General features: G+C 46.8%; 2 protein-coding genes across 6 annotated transcripts in view; one reads left to right on the top strand and one right to left on the bottom strand.

Annotated features, from left to right (window-relative positions):
• Nucleotides 1-13,196, top strand: part of LOC109417380 (tyrosine-protein kinase CSK) — a 204,292-nt gene that overhangs the window by 173,766 nt on the left and 17,330 nt on the right. For all 5 annotated transcript variants that reach the window (XM_029870372.2, XM_062856873.1, XM_062856874.1 and 2 more), the window contains 2 exons: nucleotides 1-521; nucleotides 582-1,168. In XM_029870372.2, the coding sequence (XP_029726232.1) occupies nucleotides 1-521; nucleotides 582-1,168 (1,108 nt within the window). The remainder of the gene's footprint in view (nucleotides 522-581; nucleotides 1,169-13,196) is intronic.
• Nucleotides 4,363-11,314, bottom strand: LOC134289982 (uncharacterized). The gene is made up of 2 exons (XM_062856872.1): nucleotides 4,592-11,314; nucleotides 4,363-4,519 (listed from the first exon to the last, which is right to left on the bottom strand). The coding sequence occupies exon 1, from the start codon at nucleotides 11,297-11,299 to the stop codon at nucleotides 4,790-4,792; it is 6,510 nt and encodes a 2,169-aa protein (XP_062712856.1). The 5' UTR covers nucleotides 11,300-11,314; the 3' UTR covers nucleotides 4,363-4,519; nucleotides 4,592-4,789.

Here is a 13,196-nt window from a genome sequence, read left to right as displayed (position 1 = left end):
ATGTCGATGTGAGGAGCGAGACGCGAATTGATCGCAGAGGCATCGGAAGCCCGCCGTACCAGCAACAGCAGGATCCGTACCAGCACCACCTGTACCAAAACACCCTATCGCGTCGGAATTCCACCGGAAGCAGTGCGCTGAACGGCGGAATGAACAGTCATACGGCGGCCATCAATCTGCAGTCGTCCGGTCAAACAGCAGTCGTTAGCCATCATCGAGGTTTCTCGTCAACCGTCGTTGCCGCAGCCAATTCGGCCGCCTCGGGAGACTGTCCATGGTTCATGCCGCATCAGATGCCACCGACGGCACCGGCGCGGCAGCACAAGCGACCCGCGCCCCAACCCGGCGTAGGTGTCCCCGGTGGTGGCGGCGGCGGTGGCATGGGACACGTGGGGATGCAACCACCACAATTCATTAATCCACCGCCGGCGCCACAGCAGCAGAACCAACAACCGCCGCAGCATTCGCCCCAGCAGCATCAACAGATGGCACCACCGCAATTACCTCCTCACAGTGTTACTGTAAGTTAATCTTAAATCTCTTGTACAACAACTACCTATCCTCAAAACTCATCTTTACAGAGTAATCAAAATCTTAATTCCATCCACCTGCCACCGGCTCAACAGCAGCAGCAACATCACCAACAAGCACCCCCTACAATGCATTCCGGAAGCATGGTTCCTCCGGTGCACCACATACCAAAATCGCCCAACCAACACGGCATACTAGGCCCGTCGGGTCTTCAGCAAGCGGCACAACATCACCAGCCAACGACCCAGCACGGTGCCCTGGGCAGTCATCAGTCGAATCTCATGTCCACCTCGATGAACAGTGCCCAGCTTGCGAATCACATCCTTACCAGTCAGCAGCAGCAACAGCAGTCCGCGTCAGCGGTGCAGCCGGGGTCGGGCATGGCCATTCCTCCGCATCCCAGTCAGCAGCAACAGCAGCAGCCACAACCTTCCGCCGCAGCACACGGGATGTCCACTTCGATGCATAGTCAAATCGGATTGCCTCCGCCGCCGTCCGCTATCGGTGCAGCAGCATTCGATAGTAACGGAGTGAGTTGGGCCGCTTCCGGTGGTGTGCCTACGGCGTCCCTTTCGCCGACTGCTGCCGCGGCAGCCCAGAGGAGGGCTGAAGTCAATGCCAAACTGAATGCGATGCCGTAAGTAGTTTATTCAATTTTGATAACATATACTTCCCAAGGCAACTGTAGAGATACAGAGGACTTCGTCTCTAGGAATAATGATTGCAGAACAAACATACTTGATGGGCTACAACTCATAGCGGTGAATCTACGCTTAAGGACAGACTTGTTGGAATCCCAAAATGGCCGCCACAATGGCCGACTTTGACACCTACTCACGATTTCGAAGGCACAAATCTCTTTGTAAACAAAACCAGTGCACCTGAGCTTCTCATTTTAAGCTTATTACAAGTGAGCAAGAACAGAATAATGAAATACACTGTTGTTTGAAGCTTGCTTCTTGAGATTTGTGCGTCTGAAGTTCTGATGCACTATTGAAGCGGGATTTCAAGGCGTTTGTCCTTAATGAAGCATTCGCCGCCCTCCACTGGTCTCGTTCCTGAGCCAAACGTTTCCAGTCGTTCTGAGCGTTTAGAATCCTAACAGGTCATCCTCAATTGCAAAAAGACAACATGTGCGCGGCCTTCCACGAGAATGAAGGCCCCTTTCTGATTCTCCGCACTGAATATGGTTTTAGCTTGTCGTTCCTCTGGCATACGAGCTACGTGCCCAGCCCACCGCAGCCTGCCGTGTTTTATTCGCTTCACTATATCCATTTCTTTATGTATTTGCTACAACTCGTAGTTTACTGTCGAGTACCTATTGCTCGCTGCACTTCACTTTCGACAACCGCACTATCCGACTATCCGATCAACATTATGTCCTGCCGTATAAAGCGGCCGGAAGAATCAAAGTCTTGCACAACCCGAGTTTTGTTTTCGTTCGCAGCCTACGGGAGTTCAGCTGGTTTCGCAGACCGAAAAAGCCCCGATTCGCAGCCACAATCCGGCTTCCTACCTCGCGGGGGTTACTAGAGTACCAAACAAAATCGTCCACAACATATTTTTTTACCACCTAGCACCATTTCGTCACCACTACTACGGCAGGATCGACGCAATCATGTACTTGATCTTTGTGGTGTTGATCGTAAGTCTAATCCTCGCAGTATAAAAGTAAGAACGCCTCTTCCACGGCCCGACGGTTGATCCCGATGATTTCTTGATATCGTCCGCGAAGCCTAGGAGCACATACGATTGCGTGACAATTGTCTAGCGAATCAGTCTAATCAACTTCGTCGGCAAACCATGTTTAATCATAATCTGCCATAAATCGTTTCTCTACACTAAATCGTACGTCGCCTCAAAATGAATCAAAAGATGATAGATCAGCAAATTGTACTCCCAAATTTTATCGAGAATCTGCCACGCAGGATGAACATCTGATCCGTGGTTGATCGGACCTCGGATGAAAACCCGCCTGATATTCGCCGACCAAGAACTCCTCAATTGGTTTCAGCCTGGTGAACAGAATTCTGGACAGAATCTTATACACTGCATATAGAAGTCCCAAAATTGCGCATTGTCAGAAAGCTTGGGGGCTCACCCTGCAAATGATACCTGTACATATGCTTAACAAGGTATTATATGTATTATTTCTCTGTAGTTCACGCACTCCAGTCGATGTCCTTTCTTGTAAAGAAGGTAAATAAGACCATCCAACCAATTAGCAGGCAGTTCTTCCTCCTTCCATATCTTCAATATAATAAGGTGTAAGCGTTGATACAGCTGCTCACTACCGTGCAGTTCGTCCTTCACAGCAGCCTTGTTGTTCTTCGATCCTCTAATGGCTGTCTTGAGCTCGTCAAGCGTTGGAGGTTCCACAACCTTTCCGTCGTCGTCGATTTGAATTCTGTCTATCGCTCTTCCATTCCCACCGTTCTACAATACACTCTCTACTCTACACCCGGCAGCCACAATTGTTTGATCTGCCAGGAAGATTCCGACGCAGTCGTTGCACATGTCAGGAAAAGGCGCAGTTTTGTTCCTCCACACGCCATTGACAGTTTTGTAAAATTTCCGCATATCGTTTTGTTTCATGCTCTCTTGCGCCTGAACAATCACATTTTCCTTATGCTCTCTTTTCTTTATGCGGTGGATTCGTTTTTCAGGTACTCTTACTTCCCTATATCGCTTCCTACTATACCGAGTCCGGGACACCAGCATCCGGCTTCTGACAACATTTTTATCGTCCGTCAATCCTCGTCAAACCACCCGTCCAATGATTGTCTTTGAGTAGTGCCTATCACATTCCGCGGTACCGTACTTATGCTTCGTAGATAGACTCCCACAGAGTGTTAAGGTTATCGCTCTTGTTGATATCACTTATCCACTCGTCCTAGATCGCTCGTTCCTAGAGTCCGGCACGGTTGATAACCGAGCTCGAATCCTACTAACTACGAGATAGTGATCTGAATCGAAGTTGGGGCCTCACATGGTCCCACATTTTAAGCGAGATTGAATAAGTTTTCTAAAAGTTATAGAACTTTTAGTAAAGCTTGACGGTTTATTAAACAAAATTTCAATACAGTATTGTTCCGATTTTATCACGCCCCTTTACAAAACTACTTTTAAATATTCTACAAAATCTATACGCATTTTCAATATTTTTAACGTCGCAAAACGTGCCTTAAACATTCATCTTCAAGAAGAGGGAAAACACTTGCTCTCAAATGTTACAGTAAATTAATGAAAAATGAAGGACTGACACGCGGAGGGCGTGATAAAATCGGAACATAACTGTACTCTATATCTTAAAGAATATTCGAAGAAATATTTGAGGGAACACTAACACATGAACATTTAAAACGCAATCTTGTTAGGGTTAATTTGTTCACTTCAAAAAATATGAAAAATCTGTTTATGAAGTTGACGATGTTTATAAATTTACCATATTTTACACGTATAATTTTCCAAACGTTTCCCACTAATAAAAGTGCATTAATTGAACGAAAAATGCATAGGACCTACTCTGCATATGTGATTTAGTGGGTCCTGTATAAACGTATTACATTAAGAAAGATTCAAGAAGTTGTAAACACTTGGCACTTTTATTGATAAAAATATGATAAATTTCCAAATAATACTCAGAACATATTCAGATTTTTCAGATTTTTTGTAGTGAATATAAAACTCTAAACAAAACTGCATATGAAAGTCTTACATATAAGCTGTAACACAACAAAAAATGGAATAGATTAATAAAGTACGTATTGAGATATTGTTGCGGTGGACGGGACAGAAAGGATTTTCGGACGCCTTTTAGCACACCCGGTATTTCTGGGATAATGCTTTAAGCTGCGGAAGTGTATTTCAATAAGTTTTGAACATATTTTACGCATTATTTCAATAATTACTTACGTTTATAGTTCCTTTTAATCTGTTTCCCTAACTGTCTGTCTGTCCGCAATAGTTTTTTAGATATAGGTTTAAGCTGTTAAGGTAATAAGTAGTTTAAGTTATTTTTATTACAATTATAAACTAGGTGTAGTTCTTAAGTACTTACTCTGAATCGAATTCAATAAATGCGAGAAAAAACGTATTTTACAATAAAGATAATTTCTGCCAAATCACGGTGCAATTCAATTCGTTTCTGATCGTCGTTTTGTTTTGATCACCTACCGTTGTCAGCTACATAGGCCGTAGCGAATATGGAAGGTAATCCACTTGATTGATCGGAGTAGTTGTAGTGTGCACGGTGGGCTTACTCGCGCACATTCCCCGACCCGTATTGCTGCTGGCCTTCTTCAGCTATACCACCCACAGCCACGTCCAGCACAGCTACCTTGGTAACCGGCCGCTGCAACACTCCATTCGTAGTTTGCACGTCCACCTTCCTAATTCTGCCATCGTTACCGGGATACACCTTGACTACCTTTCCACGAGTCCAGCTGTTCCGAACACCTTCTTCGACAACCACCACCAAATCTCCAATTTCTACCGGCTTGGTATCGTCGAACCACTTGGAGCGGCGACATATCGTGGGCAAGTAACCCTTGATCCATTTAATCCAGAACTGATCCAGCATGATCCGTATTTGGTTCCAATTAGTCCTTAGTGTTCGTCCGCCATCCGCTACCGGTTCCTGTGGTGGTTGAACTACACCGTTGGAGCTCAACAGTAGGAAGTGGTTCGGCGTAAGAGCTTCATCGTCTTCAGATCCCAACGGCACGAATGTCAAGGGCCGAGAGTTGATAATACCTTCCACTTCGGTTAATAGGGTCTGGAACGTCTCCTCATCCGGTGTTCTGCTGGTTGATAACGTCCGCAACGAAGTTTTCACCGTCCGTACCATACGCTCCCACACTCCACCCATATGGGGCGCAGCTGGAGGGTTGAAACGCCACTGGGTGTCTCGGTTTGTAAATGTTCCGGCTAATGTGTGGTTCAACGCTGCTATTTCTTCCCGTAACTCCCTGCTAGCTCCAACGAAATTCGTGCCTTGGTCACTATAGATCTCCTGCGGTGCTCCTCTCCTCGCGACAAACCGCCTAATCGCCAACTTGCACGAGTCGCTAGACATGCTGCAGGCAACCTCCAGATGGACGGCCCGTATAGTTAGGCAGGTAATCAGTACCACCCATCTCTTCACGTTACTGCGACCGATGCGAATCAGAAAAGGCCCACAGTAGTCGATGCCAATATATGTGAATGGCCGCACGTACGGGGTCACTCTCGCAGCTGGAAGAGGTGCCATTCGCGGGGTCCGAGGTGCAGCACGATACACGGTACACCATGAGCAACGCTTGGCTATCTGCCGGACAAGGGTTCTTAAACTGGGAATGTGGAAGATCTGTCGAAGCTCGTTGATCACAGTTTCTCCGTAACCGTGTGCGTACCGCCGATGAAAATGTTCGACGAGCAGTCGAGTAACGTGGTGCTGCTTTGGGAGCACCACAGGATACTTGGATTCGTATGAAATCAATTTTGCTGCCTCAATCCGTCCTTCGATACGCAGAACACCGTTATCGTCGAGAAAAACTGTCAGCTTGCGTAACGGGCTACTTTTCATCAACCTTTTGACTTCTCCTGGCAGTCGTTCCTTGTTTTTGAGTATCGTCAACACTTCTTCGGGATATTCTTCGTTCTGCACCAGCCGCCACAGCACGAGTTCAGCCTTCAACAGTTCCTTTCTTGACAGTCCAGTATCGGAAGATTCGGTTGCATGCTTTCGACGACAACGATCGATGAAGCGCAGTACGTATCCTACCGTTCGTAGCAGTCGTTGATATTTGGAGAAGCGTTGATAGTCAAATACTGGTTCCAAAGATGCACGATGGTGAGCGTGGATTGGTCGAATTTCTTCTTGGGTGTTTGGTGGCGAATATTCCTGTTCTGGCCACCCTGATTCATCCTCATAAAGGAATTCCGGACCTGTAAACCATCGGCTGTCGGAGTGGAAGCTAGGTCCTTTACCCCACTTCGTTGCTTCATCTGCTACGTTACTCCGTGTTGGGACCCATCGCCATTCTTCCAGACTCGTCTCGCTAAGAATTTCGCTGACTCTGAAAGCTACGAATTGGCGGTATTTCCGCTGGTCCGAACGAAGCCAGGACTGCACTGTCTTTGAGTCACCCCATATCACACGACGACTTATCGGGAGTGAGTGGTTGTCCTGTACCGCCTTCATTAGTCGGACACCGATAACTGCGGCCTGCAATTCCAGGCGAGGCACCGACATTGGATTTAGAGGAGCTACCTTTGTTTTGGCAGACACGAGAGCGCATCGTATCTGTCCTCGATCGACAATCCGGAAATAAGCGGTGCACGCGTACGCTTCCTCACTTGCGTCGACGAAAACGTGCAGTTCTAAGCACTCCAAACTGCGGGGATCGTATCCAGGGAAATAGCAGCGTGGAATCTTCACCTGGTTAAGGTTTTGCAGCACATCCACCCAACGCCGCCACTTGCTGACCAATTCTTCTGGAATTTGCTCGTCCCAGTTCACCTTTGCTCTCCAAATGTCCTGGATTAAACATTTTCCGTGCACCACAAACGCTGCAACAAGCCCGAGAGGATCGAAGATGCTCATTACCACTCTTAGCACTTGACGCTTTGTCGGAATGAATTCCTCCGCCAACAGTTGAAAAACTTCATCACGTAGTTTGAGAGTGAACGTGAATTCGTCTGGTTCTGGTAACCACGTCATTCCTAGTACTCGTTCGGAGCCGGTGGACTTTTCTGCAATGAAGCTCTTTGATACTTGTGATGCTTCTTCCCCGACCCGTCGAAGAACTTGTTTAGAACTTGACAACCAATTTCGGATCTCGAAACCAGCACTTGCGTGAACCTCCTTCACCTCGAGCGCTATACGAGCCGCTTCCTCAACGGAATCCGAACTGTTTGGGTAGTCATCTACGTAGGTGTTCTCCACAATAGCTGCAGCCGCGTCCGGGTATACCTGCTTCCACTCTTCGGCGTTTCTATTCTTCACGTACTGGGCAGAGCATGGCGAACATGTTGACCCAAACGTTGCAACATCCATCACATATTCCTGCATGGGTTCCCTGGAACTGTCCCGCCACAAGAAACGCTGAGCTTGTCGGTCCTCCGGTCGAATCAATATCTGGTGGAACATTTCCTTTATGTCACCCGTAATGGCAACCTCTCGCTGACGGAAACGGAATAGCACGGATGGCAGCGAAGTGAGTAGATCCGGCCCCTTCAGTAGCATGGAGTTCAATGATACGCCACTGGTTTTCGCCGCAGCGTCCCACACAACCCGGACTTTTCCGGGCTTGTTCGGGTTCTGAACCACTCCTAACGGTAAGTACCAGACTCTTCTGGGGTCACTGCGGCTGGCCTCTTCATCCGTAAGCTTATGGGCGTAGCCCTTCGACTGATAATCGAGGATCTGCTGTCGGACATTTGCGTACAGCTCCGGTTTCTTGCACAAACTCCGCTCCAAGCAAGTCAGTCGCTTATCAGCCATTAACCGGCTTTCAGGAAACTCAATGCAGTCGAACTTCCAGAGTAGTCCTGTTTGGAACCGCCCAGATGATGTCCGGATAGTTGTTTGCTCGAGAATCTCACGTGATCGCCGATCTTCTTCAGCTTCGATTTGTGGAACTAGCGCCACACCAACGTTTTCGATGGAGAAGAAGTTTTTCACTGAGTCATGTAGCTGTTCGTCGGATGAGCGAGCGCAAATGTGCAGAATACGATGTTCTGGTGTGCTCGAAAGTCCTTCTGCTTTGCCGTAGATGGTCCAACCTAGCCTTGTTTTTGCTGCAACTGGTTCGAAGTACTTCCCTTCTCGCTTCTTCAAAGTCAGCAGCAATTTAGCGTTGTCCACACCGATCAGAATACGGGGTGTAGCGGTAGGATAACTGTCTACGGGAAGACCTTTGAGGTAATCGTATCTGCGTGCCATCTCTTCGTACTGCAAAGACTGCGGGGGAAGATCCAAACTTTCAACTGTCCGCACGTATTCCAGTGTGTGCTGTTGACTGTTCCCGGCCGCCGAGATTCCCAACTGTACGTTCTGCGAATCCTTTTCGATTCGTTTGATACTGCCGGTCCACTGCAAACACAGGGGTTCGGCCTCACCTTCAACGCCAAGTTCATCAGCCAACTCCTTTTCCATTAGTGTGTAGGAAGATCCATCGTCGAGGAATGCCAGCGTGGTGACTGACTTCTTTTTCCCGTAAAGGGTAACGGGAAGAATCCGGAACAGTACCGGACACGGAAGTTGACGATGAACGTTCACTGTTGCTGATGTTGTGGGTGTGACCTGGCTTCTCGCTGACGACACTGCTTCGATAGTCGGCGCCTGAGGGTTTCCCGGGTGCAGTAGCTTGTGATGGCGTGCTTCACAGTTGCTTACACCACACACCGTAGCCTTGCACGGCCACTTGCCGTGAGGAATCAGGCAGCGGCGGCAGAGGCTTAGCTGCTGGGCCGTCTTCCAACGATTCTCCAGGGACAAGCTCTTGAAACTATTGCACTCTCGCACTTTGTGTCCGTCCTTCTTGCACAGTAGACACGGCTTTGGTTGGCGCACTTCACTAGCACCAGCATCTTCCGTCTTGACGTCCCGCTGGACTTTCCGTTCCAGCTCCGACGTATGCGCGTTCACAAAACCCTTCTCTTTACCCTTGAGTTTCTCCTGCTTTCGCACCGGCTCTGCGTAGAGTGTGACGTTGCTGGCAGCAGATAGAATTGTTGTCATGTACGCGCTAAACGTCCGCAAATCTGCTACCGGAATCTGTCGTTGGTACAAGGCCCAGTCCAGCTTGATATTGGCTGGCAACTTGTCCACCAATTCCTGGAGAAGCGAAGGGTTTGAAAGATGGGCATCCATGCCCATGGACTGTAGCTGACTACACAGGTTCTGAACGACTAGTCCAAAGCTGATGAGGCTCTCCAACTTGTCCGCTTTCGGCGCCGGCGTTGAATACATTTTGTTCATCAGGCACTTCACAATCAATTCCGGGCGACAGTAGAGTGTTTCCAAGGTTGACATGACTTGTGGCACTGATGACGGATGGTAGAGATGTCCCCGAACTGCCTCCTTTGCATTCCCTTTGAGACACCGTTGAAGACGCATGAGGTTCTCGTCATCGCTATATCCACACATACGCGTTGAGTTGTTGTAACTACTCACGAATAGCGGCCAGTCTATGGGATCGCCGGTGAACTCCGGTAGCTCCTTGGGCACCACGTGTCTTGCGGCGATTTGCTGTGAACTCGGTCCATACGCTGGGACTGGAAGATCACGAGCGGTTCTGCTTGACGGTAGTGGTGTGACGATCGGATTTGGAACACTCGATACACTCGCGACGAACGGGAAGGAAGGAGCACTAACCGAAAATGTCGGATACTGATTGAGAAGATTCGGTTGGTTTGGTGCGTATTGCCCCAACGAATGTCCGGTGGGAGCACCAGACGGAAAAGCCGAATGCCGAATAGGAGGATGCACTGAACTTAGTTCGTGCTGCCGCGATGATTGACTGGCGGAAACTACCGGATAGAAACAGCCACCGGCATAGTTTGGAATCCCTAGCTCTACGGCGTTTGACGAAACCATCGAGCCTCGATGAGGCAACGAATTTGAGTTCACTACAGTGTTCAGTATGTTTCCCTGTGCTACAAACCCCTGAGGAATACTAACATTTGGAGCCTGAGTCCTAACTGGGTAACTAAAGGGATAGTCTGCCTGTCTACCTAGTTCTCGGTCCGTTCGTAATAGAGCTTGCACGTTTGACATACCTGCACTTGTCGTAATACTTATGCTACTAGTCACTGCATCCAACTCGCTACTGCTGATCGCTGTGGGAAACGAATGGCGCTGACTAGATGTTTGATGAATGCTGGCCAACTGCTGCTTCAAATCTCGAATCTCTTGCTCTAAGTCCGCCCTAGACTTGTCGCCGGAGTGAGCTGGAGATATGTCCATATCGAACACCATCGGCCCATCATGCTGTGTCGTCGTGGGGGGAGAGATAACTGCTGAGTGATTCGTTGTATGAGGAATTTGTCTCACTTGCTGCGGAGTACTGGATGTTGTTGGTTGCGACGAAGGGAGATTCTGAACAGAATTCGCTGGATGTTGGCCGGATCGAGGAACCAGTACGCCCCACGAAGAGATTTCGTTACGATCGAATGCTCTACTCGCCAATCCGGATTGGCTGGGAATGCCAACCTGGGCAGAAACTTTCGGCAACGCACCGCCAGTTGAGCTTGCTGCGGTTGTTCTGGGGTCAACTTCGGGAATTAGCGTGGCGCTGACGGGGATATGACTTGTCCCGGGTCCGGCCGCCATGGCCAAATCTTGATTGTTCACCCACTTCTCGACATCAGCGAGCACACTCCGAGTACTGGAACGGCTTTTCCGACTCCCACCATCTTGGGATCTCTCCTCTTCCTGCAATACTTCGTATTTTTTACTTAAGTATCGCTTTGCAATCTCCAGCCTTCCCTGCATGATTCGTTGTCTTCGCTCCCGTTCCTCTTCTATCATCTTCTTCTGTAGAGCAGCTTCCTCTTCCACTTGTTCCGCCAATAGCTTCTCCTGGAGTTCCTTCTCTTCCTCTAACCGAAGAAGTTCCAGTCGTCGTCTAGCCGAATTGGTACTGGACGCGGTTGACCTTGTGGATTCCAGTCCATGTCTTAGCGCGCAAGTGACACAGGCAAAACTGCGATCCCTGACACTCTCGTCAACCCTGGCACATGAGAAGTGGAACCACCTCTCACACAGGTCGCATTGGACCATCCACTTAGGGGCCGTCCATATACCACGTGGACAGAAAAATCGCGATTTTTTACCCCCTCCCCCCTCCCCATGGACAAGCGTGGACTTTTCCTTGACCCCTACCCCCCTCCCATAATGTCCACGTGGACAATGGAAAAAATATTTTGATTTTTTTTTTCATTTTTCATACAAGTGAAAAAATTGTGATTTAAAAAATTTCTTAGAGAATGATTTTTTTTTGTAAACAATTATAATCAAGGATTTTAAGGGTTACAAATATTCAATAACTTTCATATTACAAGTGAGGGGCCCAGATGCAAAGGGGTGCAAGTGACCTTTTTGTCGATTTTGAACTGAGCATATAAAAAAATTATCAGATTTCAAGCTTTCTGGAACTTTTTTAGGATTATTTTTACGTTGATTAGAAAAATTACAATAAATCGGAGAAAATTGTGCATATTTTGAAACTCCATACATTTTGTATGGGATGAAAATTTGGCGAAAAACTTTAAACCTAATTTACTCGAAAGTGGGTTACACCCCTTTGCTTCTAACCCCCTCAAGTTATTAACATTGAACTGAATGTTTTTTTCAATCCATGGATGCCGGTTTTTTTTTGTTGCGTCATTTTAAAAAGTTTCAGTGTAAATATATGTTAGATTCTTGCAATAATAAAAATTACAGCATAATTTTCTAAGTATTAGCTTTCGTTGAAAACTTAGTTTCGAAACTGGATTATAATGCTTTGATGTAGACTTTTTATAGGATGTTATAAAAATACATTTTATTTTGAAATAAATTACAAGACAACATTTTTAAGTAAAACCTTACACAGGTTAGAAAGACTTGAAATTCTCTTCAGATATTTTAAAACTTCGGCAAAAAATATACAAAACTTCTAGAAATCCATTCAGATCTTCTATGAAAATTCTGACAGAAACTCAAATACTGTTATGCTCTATTTCGGAACTCCAGAGTTTAATATGAAATTCTGATAATTTTTCAATAAGTTTTCCGGTGAAATTTTCAATATTTTATAAAATCCCATTGGTTTATCATTGGAGAAGCTACCTCCAACTAAAAACAATGACTATAATAGAATACAATTTATAAGAGAACTGCAATGAAGGAGTGCCACATCAATGATACGATATAGTTTGTTTCGTTGGGGATTTTTTTTTATTCTTAAATTAATATTGTCCACGTGGACATTTGACAGACCCCCACCCCCTCTCCGTGGACAAGCGTGGACTTTTCTCGAACCCCCTCCCCCCTCCAAGTTGTCCACGTGGTATATGGACGCCCCCTTATCTGCCACATCGGGGCGGTCACAGGAGGGACAACGGGCGGCTACTGAACATTCTTCGTCCGTAAGCTGCCGGACCACACCGCGACGTTTGCTTGTCGTCCTGTTCGAACCCGACATCTCAGAGATCGGTAGGTTTGAGGTTATAAACCTTAAAGATTGTTGCGGTGGACGGGACAGAAAGGATTTTCGGACGCCTTTTAGCACACCCGGTATTTCTGGGATAATGCTTTAAGCTGCGGAAGTGTATTTCAATAAGTTTTGAACATATTTTACGCATTATTTCAATAATTACTTACGTTTATAGTTCCTTTTAATCTGTTTCCCTAACTGTCTGTCTGTCCGCAATAGTTTTTTAGATATAGGTTTAAGCTGTTAAGGTAATAAGTAGTTTAAGTTATTTTTATTACAATTATAAACTAGGTGTAGTTCTTAAGTACTTACTCTGAATCGAATTCAATAAATGCGAGAAAAAACGTATTTTACAATAAAGATAATTTCTGCCAAATCACGGTGCAATTCAATTCGTTTCTGATCGTCGTTTTGTTTTGATCACCTACCGTTGTCAGCTACATAGGCCGTAGCGAATATGGAAGGTAATCCACTTGATTG

This window comes from Aedes albopictus, chromosome 3 (genome assembly GCF_035046485.1).
Source record: "Aedes albopictus strain Foshan chromosome 3, AalbF5, whole genome shotgun sequence".
NCBI classification, from domain to species: domain Eukaryota; kingdom Metazoa; phylum Arthropoda; class Insecta; order Diptera; family Culicidae; genus Aedes; species Aedes albopictus.
The sequence above is the reverse complement of the archived record's forward strand: the minus strand, read 5'-3'. Positions and strand labels throughout refer to the sequence as shown.